General features: G+C 39.6%; 1 protein-coding gene across 2 annotated transcripts in view; it reads left to right on the top strand.

Annotated features, from left to right (window-relative positions):
• Nucleotides 1–17,646, top strand: part of HYDIN (HYDIN axonemal central pair apparatus protein) — a 342,401-nt gene that overhangs the window by 82,814 nt on the left and 241,941 nt on the right. For both annotated transcript variants that reach the window (XM_027618048.1, XM_027618049.1), the window contains exons 8-9: nt 2,390–2,591; nt 8,651–8,834. In XM_027618048.1, the coding sequence (XP_027473849.1) occupies nt 2,390–2,591; nt 8,651–8,834 (386 nt within the window). The remainder of the gene's footprint in view (nt 1–2,389; nt 2,592–8,650; nt 8,835–17,646) is intronic.

Genomic DNA, 17,646 nt, shown 5'->3' with positions numbered 1-17,646 from the left:
CATTGCCAAGAGTACCATATCCTTGGGTCAAGACTTTCTTCCATGCTCACTGATCTCTTTGGTCCTATTTTCCTTTAATTTTTGGGCTGATAGTTCCTTACTGTCACGATGGCTCTGAAGTGACTTTAAGAAGATGCTTGTTCATATTTTGTCCAGATTTTAAAGTTATTTTAACAGGAAAGTCTATTAACATACTTTATCATTGCTAAAAAAAGAACATTACCTATGTCTCATTTTAAATAGTATGTTGAGCCAGACCTATTTATGGTTGCCTTAGTTTCTTTAAGAAAGGAGCTACTTTTAAAGGGAAGATGGAAGTTGAGGTTAAAAATGTAATTTAAAAAAATATAAACTTATTTTTATTTATTTTTTATTTTTTAAAGATTTTATTTATTAGAGAGAGAGAGAAAGCACAAGCAGGGGTAGTGGCAGGCAGAGGGAGAAGCAGGCTCCTCGCTGAGCAAGGAGCCCGATGAGGGACTTGATCCCATGACCCTGGGATCATGACCTGAGCCAAAGGCAGACACTTAACTGACTGAGCCACCCAGGCATCCCTATAAACTTATTTTTAAAAGCCATAAAGGAAAGAATTAGACTATATAAGGACTAAGAGAAAAGAGACTTATTCAGAAAAATAAAAGTCATGGAGAAGTTCAAATATCTAGTGGAGGAAAAATTGCAACATGAATGACAGAGCTTATTTTTTAATATCAAAGAAGTCTCACAAATCAATAAGCAAAAGGTAAACTTCTCAAAAGGAAAATGAAAAAGGCTATAATAGGCATCTCACAGAAAAAAGTCTTTAAAATTCTTTAATCTATGAAAAGATGTTCAACATCATCCATAACTAAGACTATGCAAATTAGAACAACAATGATTTCTCACTTATTATTAAATTTAGCTCATCAGAAAGTTTAAAAGTTGAAAGAGTACATACTTTTATTTAGGAGGGGAGTACATGAAAATATTAACAGCTCTTACCTTTGAAAGGCTGGCCTAGGATTGAGTGAAGGGGAGAAGACATTTTATTTTCACAGTATATGCATTTATAGTATTTGGGAAAATTTTACTTTATACATTTTTACAGAAAAGTTTAAAATTTTAGAGTCAAATGCCTACTTTTTCTTTAAATTTTGGGGAAAGTTTTTCTGTGTTCAAAGTGATGGAGCATAAAGGATGTTTGAGCTGTATAAAGCATTATTAATTTACTAAGTGCCTGCTTGGTTAATACAATGGTGAGTGGAGCAGAAATGTTTGCTAAAAAATAAGGCACAAGTGCTTATGCTTTCTGGGTTCTGATTAAAATTACAACAGCACGGATCCACAGGACATTCCTTGTATTTAAGTATTTCCTTTTTCTACTTTGATGTCCAAGTGAGGCAGCAGCTGTGACATTGCAGAAATCAGGTAGAACATAGTTTATACGTTTGTGTCTCCTTGGAAGCCCAAGGGGCCTCATGTTTTACCTAGAATCAAGGGAATTGGTGCATCTTGAATGAAATCAGGAACTTAAATTACTGTGCTGAATAAAGGTGTTCTTAACATTAAATTTTTAAAAATTTACACATAGCTTTGGTCTTTCTATTTTGTTTTCTTTCTATGTAACTACTCCCTAGATATGTGTGAGTGTGTGATTTTTGTTTTAATTGCTGTTGAAGGAAGTGATTCCTTTTAAATAGTTGTGTGGTTTTTTTTTTAACTAATGAAGTTATTAATTCTTTCTTTCTGATCCCCTTTGATTGGACTTAGATCCTTGCATGCTGAGCAGCTCGTCTTAGATATACTTGGTACAGTTACTTTAAGAATCAGAATGCCAACTCATGCCTGGGATAAAGAGGAGACATATGGTTATAATTCTAGAACTCACGTGCCCTCATGGTCAGGCTGTAGGACTTAAAAATATTACAAAGAAGGGGCACCTGGGTGGCTCAGTCGGTTAAGTGTCTGACTCTTGGTTTCGGCTCAGGTCATGATCTCAGGGTGCTGAGGTGGAGCCCCACACTGGGCTCCGCACTCAGTGCAGAATGTGCTTGCCCCTCTCCCTCTGCTTCTCCCTGTGCTCTCTATCTCTGGGTGTGTGTGTGTCTGTCTCTCTCAAATAAATAAAATCTTTAAAAAAATTACAAAGAAGAAAAGGCAACACCCACCATAACAATTCATATTTTATGTGATTTTTACAGTGACCAAAGTAAGATAGTTTGATTCTCTATAACTACATCAAACATAATATTTAAGTTTTCTGATCATGTCTGATCTCTGGATTGATGGGGAGGGGGGAGGATAATGAAATGTCTAATGCTTGTGCTATAACTTCACCTTGGGGAAAAGATAGCCAAGTAGTCATTCTAGAATAAATCTCAAAGTGTGTTTGTACTTTGTTAATTTCTAGGTGAAAAAGTCTTTTTATCTCTGTATGGAGCTGCCATAGACATGAATATAAGGCTGGACAGGAATTCCTTGATCATTGAGAAAACCTACATATCTCTGTCCAATCAACGAACTGTGACTCTTCACAACCGCAGTAACATCATTGCCCATTTCCAGTGGAAGATACTTGCTACCCAGGAAGAGGAAGACAGAGAAAAGTATAGGTTTGTAAGAAAAATCACCAATATGCTGTAATTTGGGGGAACTCAAAGCTCAGTTATTATGAAAAAAATCTGTGACTTTTGTGGTAAGTTTTTAACCAACTCAAACAAGGTCAGACTTTTATAACTTGGTTCTGGTGTATGATGCTCCTTTTTTTCGTTTAAAGAACTTGAATTGAGCTATGTGGAACACAGTGTTGTCCATCCCCGGTTAATATTAACCTGGTTATAATTTATTAATAGCTAAACTCCTGGATTTTAAAGACCAAATATATCATTTTTCACTAGTCTCTCAAAACTAACGTACAGGACTGTATTTTGTTTCACAACCCTAATCAGATTGGTCAGATTTCATAGTTTCTAAAAATAATCTCTTTTGGATTGGAATCAGTGTGGATTTTTTTTTCAGTGAGAAAATATTTCCAGAAAATATGAAGAATGAGGGAAAAGAAGGGCTTAGATATAATGGCTTTTATATTCTCAGCTTTAGTAGCCTTGCTCAATCCCTGCTAACCATATAATTTAATAATGATTTCTTGTTGGTATCTTTAATCTTCTACTTTTTAAAATATTTCAGGCAGTGGAGAAAATTAATGAAGTGGCAAACCAAACTCTTTGAACTAATCTCATCACTGTTAAATTTTGAATATTTCTTTTTACTGAATCTATCCCTGCCTCTTTTAAAGTCCATTTTCGTTTTTATCTCCTTCCACCCTCCCTGAATTAGCACTTTCACTGCTTTCATTAGAATTTATTTCAGCCTTTTTTATTTGCCTCTCCATTTTCATTAAAGATTAGCCCTGGGAAGCTTCAAAGCTTTGTTTAAAACCAAGTTAGTATGTGATAAAAATAAAAGTCTTAGGTCCACAGAAACCAGGCAGAAATCCCCCAGTGTTCTGTCCCTAATTGAATCAGAAGGAGCCTTGACAATGGCAGGACGCAGTGGACCAGAGGCTTTATCATTCAGACAATGAGCTTTAATCACTGGATTGCCACTGTGCCATCTTTAAAAAGTGAGAAAAGAAAAGCCTTTCCTGCTAAAAACTTCAGTTTGCCTCATAGCATAGAAATACCAGTAGTTCAAAAAGGCAAGAGGAAACTGCTCATCCACAGCTCCATCTGTCCTGATTCCCCCATTCACGAGTGTCCCAACAATCAGAATGGCCCAAGCATGCTTAAAAATAAAATGGGAGAGCAGGTACAAACAAGGGAAACTCCAGTAAACACAGTGTTTCAATATCCTGCTTGTCCTGTGGGCATAATCTTTTGGGGAGAATGGGTACACACTATCAGAAGGAAAGCTAGCTTTACCTTCAACTATGTGCATTTGACCGTATGTATAACACATGACTGATGCCACGCCAATGTCCAAAAAGTGTTTAAGGAAGCTAATTTCAACAGTGAAACTCAAGAAGAACTTAAACCCATTATTATCAGAGGTGCCAGGGATAGAGAATATAATTTCAACAATGCCTGGATAGACATTTCTTTCTTTTATTCCTCTACTTTACCACCCCCCCAATACTCATACCCTTTTATCTCTTTCATATTATCCTGGGGCTTATTCTTCCTTTTCTCTTATGTTGTCTTTCTTTTGCTATCTTTCTTGCTCTGTTGGGTCCTATAGCAATTTTTTTTTGTAGCAAGGGAATAATATGGAATGGCATTTTCATAATTGTGATTGGAAGTCTACTTTGATCATCTAGGATTTTGCCCCTCCATTAAACAATGAACTTGAAAAGTGGGTTCAGATGACTAAATAAGAATACTTCCATTTTCACTTTGAGTGACACATGGCAACACAATTCATGTTTCTCCAAACTGGATTGGTTGATCTAAGTGAAGAGGTCATTGAATATACTGCTCTTTACCTTTTCCAAACTCTACCTTTCCTAGGGCCAGATGGGTAAGAGGGGAAATAGAATTAGAGGGGAAATAGGCCATTTATGCCCAATTTCTTATTTGGCCAGGTTGTCTTTTCTGTTTTATGCCTCTCTTGTTCCTTGTTATATCCCCAACCATGCCATAACTTTCATTTTTTAATGTATTTTTTTAAATTGATGTTCGTGTTATTCGTCATGAATTCTTGTACTGGATATAACTAGCCATGGAATGCCCATTCTCTCAAAAAGCAAGACAGATACAGGGAGGTTTGCCTTTTACTGAACATTTAGTTTGGTCCTCAACTTGGAACAGAGAGGATCTGTTCTAAATGGGCTCATGCATACTTTGAGAGAATAAAGTTTCCCTTTGTAGCTCCCCAAGGACCCAAGATTTAAAACCTCAGTGTAGATTTTTAGGTGAGACTCAAGAGTCTGCCCACTGCTGTCCAGTTATAATATGACTTAAAGCTCGTCCTAAGGCATTCATTTTACAGAAGCTGAAAGTTGCTCAGTGGTCGCATTGAAAATGCTGTTCACTTTAATGGATACCCTCAAGACCCTATTCTAGTCATTGGGGTTTCTGTCCTCCAGCATCTTTTTTTAAACGATTTATTTATTTAAGAAATCAAGTGCAGGGGGGAGGGGCACAGGGAGAGGGAGAGAGAGTCTCAAGCCCACTCCTCACTGAGCTCAGAGCCCCTGATGTGGGACTCAATCTCAGGACCCCAAGATCATGATCTGAGCCGAAACCCAGAGTCAGACACTTAACTGACTGAGCCACCCAGGCACCCCTGTCCTGCCGCTTCTTGATGATGTGACCTGAGTCAAGACTTGGATATCTCTTCTCTCTGTGGAGGAATTCCAGCCTTAATCAGGAATAGGAAACCCTGTTCCTTTCTGGCAGTTTATTATTTCCATTCCAAGAAGGATGACTTACTCTTTACCTATCAAACCAAAACATGTTGGTACAAACCTTAGGACATATGTACATATTTGAGGTCCTTGGGCTAATCCCAGGCTCTAGACTCTAACAATGAAGATGTCACTCCCCCTAGGAAGAAGTTTTGGGCTTTAAGTTTTGTTTTTGTTTTTTCATTTTTTAAAACCTTCAGAATGAGATATAGGGACCTCTAAAAAATTATCTTTTGGGTCTTTCTCTTTGTTGATTTTTTTGGGGACTTGCAGAGAAATTGATCTCTTTAGAAAAAGAAGGTGCATTCATCTCTCTCTACTTCTTCCCTCTTGTCCTGAGGATTATGAAACATCCTACAAGATTCTTTCATACTCATTCTTACCACAGTTTATTATATTCAGAGACATGGCATGGACTTTTGAGGATTTTTGCTCCCATTTCTCCATGAAGGTCATGGCCATTGTTTTAATAGCATTTGGCTCCAATTCTAGATTTGTTCTATACAAGAACTCCTAGAATCCTCCATGGAACCCCCACAAAGTTGTCAGCATGGATTTATTCCACAACATTCAGGTGCAGGAAGTGACATTTTCTCTAGATAGATCAGTTTTAATTGGGCTTTGAGCCTGACACCTGGCTAATAATAAATTTAATCTTAGCTGTGTTTGGGAGTCCCTTCTCGTCCCCAGGGTGATACAAGAATCTAAAGACTTGGATGGTACTTGGTAAACAGGAAGGCAGACCTAGTCTTCACTTTAGAATAGTCATCACTGAGTTGCTCAGTGTCCAGGGTCACATGGTCCATTTGAAGATGGATGACTTCATCTTTTCCATGCCAAGTGTGGTCCTGAGAGTATTTCTCTCTTGAAGGCCAGAGCTCTAAGTTTTTAATCTCCTCAGCATCCAGTTACACTTCTTGGGGGTGCTGCAAAGGAGCAGGGTCTCTAGCACCTCAAGATAAGGGAGCATTCCTGGTCTAATGCTACTGTACCTGAGACACAAGGCTTTCCCATTCATTATAATCCACAGGCTGGACTTGATGCCTGAAAGTGGCTACCAGACCATTTGTAAAATGGGTTACTGAGAGAGAGGGCTAGTGTGTTGTTCTGCTCTCTGATGAAAGGTTTCCTCATCTGTAAAACAGAAGCACCTCTGAATGTAGGAGACCATGAATAGCAGCAGGACAAGATGGCCCAGCAATAGACTGAGGTTTATAGCAGCCCTTTTTGGAGTCAGCTCAGCTCAAGGTGTCTCATGTTCCCTTCTTAGACTCTCAGCCATGGCTCCAGTTGTCTAATCAGAGGGCAAAGAGGAAGACATACAGTGCATCATGACCCCGTTTGCATTATGTAGCTGTGAGTGATTCATGAGTCCCAGCAGTGTGGGAGAAGAGCATTTGGGGATTTTTGTTTCATTCTCTTTTGCTTTTTTTTCTTTTTATTTTTTTTTATCATTCTCTTTTGTTTTCTTTTGTAAGGTTTGAATCAATCATATTCATCAGTTCATGCAGTGTATCATCCTTGTCCATATAAGACATTTTATTTCCACACCGCACTCCCATTAACTCCCTAAAGAAATGGAATGTTTATGATTCCCATTATTTGTTTAAATAATCCTTTAATCTCTCCCATCAAATTTACCCACATTTGTTAGTATTATTGCAAGCACTTTGATGAACATCTTTCTGGCTGTGTCATTGTTTATATCCATGGTTGTTTCTTCAGGATATATTCCCAAAGGTAGGTATCATAAATTCCACTCACATGGTTTCCTTTCTTTCTGTGGACTGACTTCTCTTTATTTGTCCCGCTCTGTGAAGCAGTGTAGAAGGATGGCTGCTTTGGTTACCTTGGACACTGCTTCTTTCCAGCTAGCAGTGAAAAGGAAGCACAGGGTGCTTTCTTCCTGGGACACAGAACACATTGAACCCATTTCTTTGACTTCTTTATCTTCTGTGACCAAAGGGCCCTGAATGCCAAGTCATTAAAAAAAGCTGTTTGGGGGTGCCTGGGTGGCTCAGTCGTTAAGCGTCTGCCTTCCGCTCAGGTCGTGATCCCAGGGTCCTTGGATTGAGCCCCGCATGGGGGCTCCCTGCTCAGCAGGGAGTCTGCTTCTCCCTCTCCCACCCCCCCCGCTTGTGTTCCCTCTTTCACTGTGTCTCTCTTTGTCAAATAAATGAATAAAATCTTTGAGGAAAAAAAAAAAGTTGTTTGGCATTGCTGAACATACAGTCTGCCTGAAGTCGTTTAGAAAGTAGTTGGGGCTGGGACAGGAATTCAGTGACCCAGAGTTCTTACTGAGCACTCAGTTAGCTGAATAAATTGTCTGTCACCATTGGCAATATCAGCAAAATGCTGGGAAAATGGTCCTGTGTCCTGGGAGGAGATAAAATCCAGTCTTCAAAGTGCAGATGAAGTAACAGGTACTAGGAGTAATGTGAACACAGCTTTGGTGAGGACAATGAGGAAACGGTTGGGGAAGGCTGCTTTTCTGACTTATAACAATGGATATTAAGAGCTAGAAGGAGAGAAAAAAATGAGGTGTCTTTAGGTGTGGTTTGAGCATTTTATAAGCTTGAGAGCTTGGTAGTTGCCTGTGGTTGACACAGAGAGAAAACAATACTCATCGAGTACCTGCTCTGTCCCAGGAACTGTCAGGTCCTTGATCACATTTTATCCTCAACACGTCTTTATGATGGGGGAGCTCCTATTATCTCTATTGTACAGGTGAAGGCACTGAGGCTGTTAAGAATTCAGGAACCTTCAAAGTCATAGAGCTAGTAAATGATAGCAGAATCAGTATCCCAGCCTAGTCCTTGCTGGTTCCAGATTCTGTTCTCTAGGTAACTAACAGCTAAGAAAGAATTAAGGCTAAGTAAGTTTAAAAAGAAATAAAATTGTTTTTCTAGTGTGAGAGGCATGGTAGATATTAAATATTTAAAAAGCAGCCTGGGAAACATAATTATCTGAAAGAAAATATTTGTCTAAATATACATAAATGCTCAGTAGTAAGCAAATGAGCATTGAGTAGAACAGGAAGCCCAGGAGGGCTTGTTGAAGGAAGTGACTAAAGTTGAGCAAACTGATGCTCTTGAGAGGTTAAAGTCCAAGTTCATTCAGCTCGTATGTTACAGGCTTTCGGCAAAAAGGGACCCTCTAAGGGTGATGGGCGAGACCACTTTCAGGAGGATGGACTGAAGGGGGAGCCCTTTACAGTGTTCTTCATGGGAACACCAAAAGAAATCTCATTTCCTGTCTTTTCTTTAGGGTCTGTGATGATCTGAGCAAAGAGGAAAAGAATGAGACTGATGAGCTTCTTGAAGAGTGCATTATTGATCCTTCACTCCGAGAACAACTTTCCATTCTCTCCCGCACCTTTGAGAATCAGAGGAGGCTGGTTCAGGCAGACAGCATGCTCTTCTTGAGTAACATTTTCACTCTTGAGCCCCTGGTGAGCATATAAATAAAATCTGACCATACAGTAAACATAAGTGGGGATGCAGGGCTTATTTTGATAAAAGTACTCACTCTGGGATTGATAATGAGTTCTGAGAGGATAAAGATTTCAGCTGAAGGCCTCATATCAGTATGAGATAGTGACTGAAGGCTAACGGTAAGAATGCTCACAGGTCACATTCCCCACCAATTGCTGTGTTAAACACATCTCATGTGTGTTACTCAGTTTATCTCATTTGTATGTATGTTATCTTACAACAACCTTCTATCACCAGTTCTGCATTCTACAGATGAGGAAATTAAGACAGAAAAATTCGGTAACTTGCTCCAAGCCAAACAGTGTCTGCATTTAGAAATGTATCCCTGACCAGCCTGACTCTAGGGCAGGTTTTCTCAACCTCTGCACTGATGACCTCTAAAGCTAGGTAATTCTTTGTCCTGTACATTGTAGGATGTTTAACAGCACCCCTGACCTTTAGCCACCAGTTGCTAATTATGACAGCCCACAGTGTCTCCAGCCATTGTTACACGTTCCCCTCGTGGGCAAAATCACTGCTTTGTGCTTAATTCACTCAATAAAAAGTTACTGACTGTGTGTTCTATATTAGGGACTCCATGTGTACAAGGCACAAGTGAACAAAACAGACAAGTCCTCGACCTCACTGGTGAGGGCTGGGCCAGACCTAAAACAGGGTTGGTCTGATTCCACAGACCCAGCTCTTGACCACATTCCCTACTGCTTCAAAATGAAAGTAGCTAATGCCTTCTATATTTACTATGAGCTAGGCACTGTGCCTGACCTTAACACGTAGCAAGCATAGAATGATGGGAGGGTGAAGATAGCAATAGAAGTTGAGAAAGCCTTGGGGTGCTTGGGGGCTCAGTTGGTGAAGTGTCCAACTCTTGATTTTGGCTCAGGTCATGATCTCAGGATTGTGAGATCAAGCCCCACATCCAGCTCTGCACTGGGCTCTGTGCTGAGCATAGATCCTGCTTAAGATTCTCTCTCTCTCCCTCTGCCCCTCCCCCTCCACTCGTGTGCATGCTAGCTCTCGCTCGCTCGCTCTCAAAAAAGAAGTAGTAATAGTAGTAGTAGTCATCGTAGTAGTAGTAGTAGTAGTAGTAGTAGTAGTAATAGTAGTAGTAGTCATCGTAGTAGTAGTAGTAGTAGTAGTAGTAATAGTAGTAGTAGTCATCGTAGTAGTAGTAGTCATCGTAGTAGTAGTAGTAGTAGTAGTAGTCATCGTAGTAGTAGTAGTAATAGTAGTAGTAGTCATCGTAGTAGTAGTAGTAGTAATAGTAGTAGTAGTCATCGTAGTAGTAGTAGTAGTAGTAATAGTAGTAGTAGTCATCGTAGTAGTAGTAGTAGTAGTAGTAATAGTAGTAGTAGTCATCGTAGTAGTAGTAGTAGTAGTAGTAGTAGTAGTAGTAGTCATCGTAGTAGTAGTAGTAGTGGAGAAAGCCCAAAGCTAACTGGAGCTGCTGGATTGTTACTATTCAAACCATTTGGAGAGAAGATATGGGCACATGGACATGAGAATGCAAGATCACTGGTGGGAAATGCCACTGACTTGTGGAGACCTGTTTTCCTTATGTCTGCACTTCCAGACTTTTTAAAGGATAGAAGATAGAAGGGGATTCCACAGAAAAATAAGTTTCACAAACAGGGTGTTCAATATTGTTTGAAAGGTTTCTTTGCTGTAAGATGTCTAAGTTTTTAATATGATAATGTGCATTATAATTTTCAAGAGAGCCTTCTCCTTGGAGACATGCTTTGGGGCTATTGTTTTGCAGGACCTGCTGTGTGAATCTCTGGTGAAGACAGTCAGTATACTAGTTCAGATGTTGAGGTGATTATCATAGGCCAAATTAGAGAAGGTTTCTTGGGAGCAGAGCCTTGAATTAGGTCTTGCAGGACAGGGCTTTTGAAAAACAAAATGGGGGTTGTGTATGGCATGGATAATTCAGGGTTCCGGAAATGGATCAGTTTGCTTGAAGTAAAGGGTTAATGTGGGATAATAAGGTTGGAGATAGGACTTGAGGCTAAATTTTCTCTCACCTCAGAATCTGTCCAGGGCTCATTTGAGCAAAGGGATCCTCGGATATGATGGTTAAAGGTTAAAACAACATGAACATATAGTCTTGGGAGGATTGGACAGTTGCCTGTGATAATAGGTCAAGCCAGAAGATGTTAAGAAGTTTAAGAAGGCATTATAAGTCCAAACGAGCAAGGGCTGAGTTGGACAGAGGCAAGGGAGGAGCAATCAGTCATGGTAATCTTAGACAACGCTGGTAAGGTCCAGAGTATAGACGGTCCAAGATTCTTCCCAGCTGGTATGGGAGATCCAGGCTGATGACTACTGCCCTATTTGTCATAGCTTTCTGGGAATGAATGGCTCTGGGATGGCAAACATTGGTGGTCAGGAGGAGGTGGGAGGCCCACAGGTGAGTTTTGTACATTTTCAATTCAGGAAGTTGAAAGACTAGGGTTACCTCAGATTTCCTTCTCTTCATGAGCTCTTCCATAACTTGAAGCTGCTTATGGAGATGAGGGAGATATATGTATGTTAAAATGTGGCATTTAATATGATTGCTTTTGAACTTTAGATAGGAACTGAATTGGGTGTTATTATCACAAGGCATCTTTTCACCATTAGGAAGAAAAATCTTTTAAAAATAAGAATATACAGAAGTGGTATCTTTTAAATAAATGAGACTAATTTTGTATATATTGTGTGAAAAAAATCACTGGAAACAGGAAGGGGATAATATTCACTTAGAGTATAAGTGGTGTTTATGGCATCTGTAATGATTTTGTTTTTTCTGTACACTATTCTCTTTTCTTCTCATAGTATTCATTAGCCGGTTCTTGACAGTTTTTGCAAAATGAAAATGAAGGCATGAAACTTTCCTAGTGTCTCCTTATTCTAATCAAAACAGCTGAACTCAGTGTTATTAACAGTGAATTATTTATTAATGTAAAATCTCCCTTTTTCCCCTCCTTCAAGATCCTAATGGTTTTGTAGAAATGCAGTTCTTGAGAATGTAATATAATCTTACCTTGTAAATTAATTTGAAGCTATTTGATAGGGAAATTTTTGCCATTTTATTAACTTCTTGATGCAAATGTGAGCTATATGCATTTTCTGCTGTTGAGATTTTCGTTTTCTGATACAAGTATATAAATGCTACAGTAGTTTTGGATGAGAGAGCTGGGAAAGGACTTTTATAGAAGAGATGAGAACTGAATTGAATTTTGGAGGAAGGAAGATTTAAGTAAGTGGAAAGGAAGGAGGATATTTCTAGTTGGAGAAATTGTGAAAATAAAGTATTAAATAACAATGAATGGACTAGTTTTGCTGGGTCAGGCAGTCATGGAAGGAGGGGAAGGTGAGTAGAGGAAGTTTGGGCTGCCTGGCCAACCTGTTGAACTACAGACTGCAGGCTCCCGCTTCCCACAGTGCGCTTCTGCACATACTGGATCAGAGGGGGGTTAATGTGTGTTCCTTGAAAAAAGGAAGTTCTGTGGTCAAATAAGTTTGAGAAATACCAGTTCAAGAGAAAATGATTCTCCAGGGGATAGAGTGCAAGCAGTATTTCCCCATGACCACAGACCTGTTCTCCCACACAGCATCCCTAGTATATTGGAGACTCACTGTGGGGCTTGGAGCAGGTACATGATGTGTACAGATGCTTTAGAAATATTATCTTGGTAGACATGAGTGGATCAAATTGGAGGAGGGTGGATTGGGGCTGGGAGGGTGGTGCAGGTCAGGCAGGGGAACTGTGCTAGTGCAGGAAGTACCAAGGAGACTGAACATCTCTGCTGGCAAGTTGAGGGTGATGTGTGAAGGTCACGCTGACTTGGATGGTCAGCCTGCTGATGGCTGGAAACCAAAGGAAGTGGCATATGTGAGAGATATTCAAAAGAAAGTTATTAAAGTGCTTTGTGATTGGTTGTTGAGGGTGTGACATGGTAACACGTGTCTCCTCAGATCTGAACTAGAGTGGCTGGGAGAATTATGATGTCTTTGATGGAAATTACCATATCAGGAGTCTTGGGTTTAATTCCCGGCTTTGCCAATAGCATGTGTGACCTTAAACAAGCCATTTGATCTCTCTTGGCTTTGGTTGCCTTGTATACAAAATAAGGATGTTGAGGTAGGACACGTAGATGCTTTCTGACTCATTAATTTTGATTCTCCAATTTGGGAACAAACTCTGACTTCCTTAAAGTCAAGGAGTGCCTTATCCTTATCTGTGCCTCAGGCCTACCATAGTGCCAATAAATGGAGGATAGAAGGAGGGAGGAAGGAAGGAAGGAAGGAAGGAATGGAAATCAGTTGATGATCTTGAGTCTGGTTCTGAATACGATGAATTTGAGATGACAGTGGATATCCAGAAAGTTTTGGAAATGCAGTATTAAATATGGAGGAGAGGAATCAGAAGTGGAAGCAAGATTTGTGAGTATTATATAGACGTCTTCATTGAAGGTATGCAAAGAAGATGGACATTCTAAGAGCGGAGCAAACTAGGACAATTGCAGAGGGCCCAAGGCAGCCCCTATATGCTCACCTTTGGGGACCCTGCAAAGAGAGGAGAGGCTGTAAATTCACAGAGAAGAATGGCTAAGGGGAGAAGCAGCCAGCTGGGGGCACAGCAGCATATCTTACACGTCTTTCTACCCTGTTCTGGCAGGTTCATCACCATTTTCTCCTGAAGTTCTCTTCTGAATCTTGCTCATCTATTAGATCAGCTATGCCAAATGGCCACTATTTAATTTCTGACAGATGAGCTGTGCATCAGCGATTAGTTTTTTATTAGGGTGTGATTCCTTTTAATTAGCTTCTTGATATGAGTTGAGTTCACAGGAGAAGCAGGGAAGGTGAAAACCAAGCAGTGTTACCTACTGATCTGAAAATCAATCTCTAATGGATACCCTGTCCAAAAAAAATAAAAGGCAGATGCAGGGGCTTAGAGACCACCTAGCTTTCTGGACTCTTCAGCCTCTGTGTCCACTGAGGAAGGACATTGTCTCCAAATGAGGTAAACTTAAAAAGGAAAAAAAAAACCTATTACCTTAGGGTCTGGAAATCAATAAGAAATGATATGCTTATTTTCTCAGACCCACATCTAAATATCTTGGTTCTTCAGTGCATCACCTAAAACCAAGTTTAGGTTAGCCCTTATTGTGTTCTGTGCATACTGAATGTTCTATGGGAACACTGTTCCTATTCTAGAGGCTCTTGTGATTTAAAGCAAGTAGATTTAGGATCCAGATCAGTCACTGTCCCTAAAATGCCCAGAGGTAGTGATGAGTTTGAATTTAATAAAATTTTATTAATTTGATAATGTGAGAAGTAGCCTAACTCAATGCTGACCCAAACTCTAGGTCTGCAAGTTCTTATTCTCTTTTACCACCTGTTCACCACTTGGCCACTAGGTAGTTCCATTGTCTTGGCTCACTTTCTTCTCAATATGCTCATTGTATAACATTGCCATAGAGTCTGTTGTTCTAACCTTGAGTTATGCTGGAGCATCTTGGGTACATACTGATATGGTCTCAATGCAGAGGTGGGAGTTTGTCTTTTGAGAGACCCCAGAGGTGTTCACTGGTAGAGAAGGTAGACAGGGGTAGACCGGGACCCAGAGTGACCATCAGGGCAGATACAGGACAGAGGTATGGGAGGATTTTTTTTTTTAATCTTTACTTGGTAATTTATTGATATTCTACTGGTAGGCCATGATTGTTGCTGTAGTCATCAATACACGCAGTATATTATTACTATTTATATCAAGTTCCTCATGTCAGTTCTTTTGATAATGTCTTGGAATATTAGCCTGAAATTTTCCATTTATGCCTTGCTGAGGGAAGGCATTCCCTGTAAATTCTACAGAACTGGGGTTCTGTAGAATACTGATTATTTCTCAGGCTATCTGCTTCTGTGTAGTTCTTTCCCCCACTTTGGAAAAAAAATGCAAAATTGAGTCTATTATGAATGTTTTGTGCCTTCCAGAAAATCAAGTGGAATTGACTACTTTCAGAAATACAATATTCTATTTTACTAGATGGACTCTGGCTATACAGAATTTTGACAGTGTCATTATGTTATATCCTCTGCGTAGGTCTCTTGGGTACCCTGAGTGAGAGAGATTCAGAGACAAAAACCACAAATCTGAGAACCATGAGGCAGAAGAACATCACAGGGCAAAAAGAGAATTAAGCTTTCAATTTCCATGGGTGTCTGGGAGTCCTCTGAGAAATCACAGCACAGATGTGCTGGCCTTGTTTCTGGACTCTGGTACTTCTGGCTCAGGTCACACTTCTAAGATGCAGCAATTTTCTGAATGTAAAATGCTTGATCTTTTCTCAAAAACAAAGGCCTGGGAATGTAAAGATGCCCAAACTGATCTTAACTGATTGCCTGACATCGGTGAACAGGGGAAAACATTTCTACTTCTGTTAGCAAATGTCTTTTCCATCAAAGAAAACTTCTTCTAGTATCCCTAGCTTTAAGCTTTAGTAAGCCTCAAAAAGGGAGGGAAATTTGATCATTTCTTTATTACCATGTAAGTAATAGTAAACCATGCTTTGTTGTCACCTAAGCCTACAGAAAACGTGGTTCAGCAATTCAGACTGAAAGCACAGCTCAAATTTAGTTTGCCTTATTTTTCCCAAATCGGCATAGCATGTAAGCTAAGCAGAACCAAGTTGGGTAGAAGCCTAGATAGCTACCAAAGAGGAAAGACCTAGCTCTTTACTGCAAACCCCTTCTACTTCTTGTACCATTAGTCATGAGTCACGTTGCAAACATGTGGGAGCTGACTCCTGGGAAATGGACACCAGAAGGGAGAAAGGAGGACAGGAATCTGCTGAGAGCAAACTGTTCTTGACTAGTCACAGCTCTTCTGTCAGTATGGTTTTCCATCCTTCAGTTTCCCTTTATTATTGTTCATCCTCTCCGATCCTTGTGCTCAGGCAAACCTTTTCCACTTGTGCTGGTACATCCACTGTTGTACTGGAGAGCCTTTGTAGGTGGAGGGAGGCCTGGGGGAAGTCTTAGAAACAGCAGAGTTCCTCGTGGCTCATTAAATAAGTAAATAGCCTTCAGTGTTGAAAGAGACATGAATCTGTTCTCTCTAGAGAAGGGCGTGAACATCACACACAGCTGCCTCAGCTCCTAGAAAACCGCAGTGGAATTTTCATTGCATATGGGTTGGGGTATCTCGCTGAAGTCAGAACACACCTTTAGTGAAACTTGCTCTGACAGATGGCCAGATCTTAGACCCCTCTCTTAGAAACCTTACTGGTCATTATTTTGAGAATCAAAACTTTACTAAAATCACAGTGTCTTGCCGCAGGAATTACAGTGGAGTAGAAAAGTCTCCTTGCATATCATGTGCCAACTCAGTCTTTTCTCTCAATGATAATTGGGGTAGTTTTCCTTCAATATGTTAGCTTCCATTTTTTTGCCTTATGTCTCTTTGAGACAACTCCTACTTGCCCTAAGTGATGATAAAAGGAGCCATGATGTCTCTCATTGATCTGGAAGATTCTAGAAGAGCAATTGTAGGTGGTGAAGCAGATTATAGTTTCTCATCAGGGCTTCTCTTTTTAATTGATTGATAGAAATTTGATTAAGAAGATATTTTTATTTCCCAAGAGAAATTTTAAAATTTTCCCTTAAATATGATAACACAGCTGAAAATATTTGTTTATGTAGTCAGGAATTTTTCCATTTTGGTGGAACATGATGGAATTCATCACACATTATACAGCTGCTCTTGAAATCATTTTTCACTGACCTTGTTTTGAACTGACTGCACCCGGACCCAACAAGGATAGCTTTATAAAGATCTTCCAATACATTTCTGAAGAGCTGCAGCACACTAATGTTGGCTGTGTCATCCAAAGGAACCTCCTGTGAGTCACCTTCCAAGGTACCTGAACATATGAGCATATAGTGCCTCCTACTTTGTTCACCAGATGGGAACACCAGGTCATGCTGGCCTCATCTAAGCCTGATTATCTGTTGTCGTGTTTTTAGGTTTCTTCTGGCATTTTTTTTTTTTTTTTTTTTTACGATGTGAGAAAGGTGAGGACTGACCTTTTGTTATAATTGCAGGGGGGTTCAGGAAATTAAAAATATATTATAAAATCCCATTTCTCCCACTTTTGGTTGGTGTGGTCTTAGGTGAGATATTTAACTTCTGTTTGCTTTGGTTGTCTCATCTTTAAAATGGGGATAATACTTCACAAGATTGTAAAGTTTGAGGCGGATATTGTACATTAGTACTTCCCGCAGTGCTGGGAACATGAGCTCTCAGTTAATGGTTGCCAATATTATGATTTAGAGTTAGATGTGATTCAGTCTCATCAGATCAGGAAGTATGATTGGAAAGTATAACATTTGAGCGGCAAACATTTAGATCACTCTTCTAAATTTAAGTTGGGGATTAAAATGCAACAATGAATCGTGGATCACCACATCAAAAACTAATGATGTATTGTATGGTGACTAACATAACATAATAAAATAAAAAAAATAAAATAAAATGCAACTATTTTGTTTGACAAATGTAAGCATTATTTTCCAGATAAACCAAGTGAATTCAATTTATATGTAACACTGTTCTTGCAGTTGGGTTCTGATTTTGCAAAATTTGCAAAAATAATCCTTCATTGGAAGCGAGGGAGTAAGGGACGAAGGAAGAGAGAAGGGAGGGAGATGGGTGATAGGTGGGAAGGAAGGTGATTTTTAAAATATTTTCTTTTTCATTTAAGGATTTTCAAGGGAGATTTTTAC

Source organism: Zalophus californianus, chromosome 17 (genome assembly GCF_009762305.2).
Source record: "Zalophus californianus isolate mZalCal1 chromosome 17, mZalCal1.pri.v2, whole genome shotgun sequence".
NCBI lineage: Eukaryota > Metazoa > Chordata > Mammalia > Carnivora > Otariidae > Zalophus > Zalophus californianus.
This window is presented reverse-complemented; position numbering and strand designations above follow the sequence as displayed.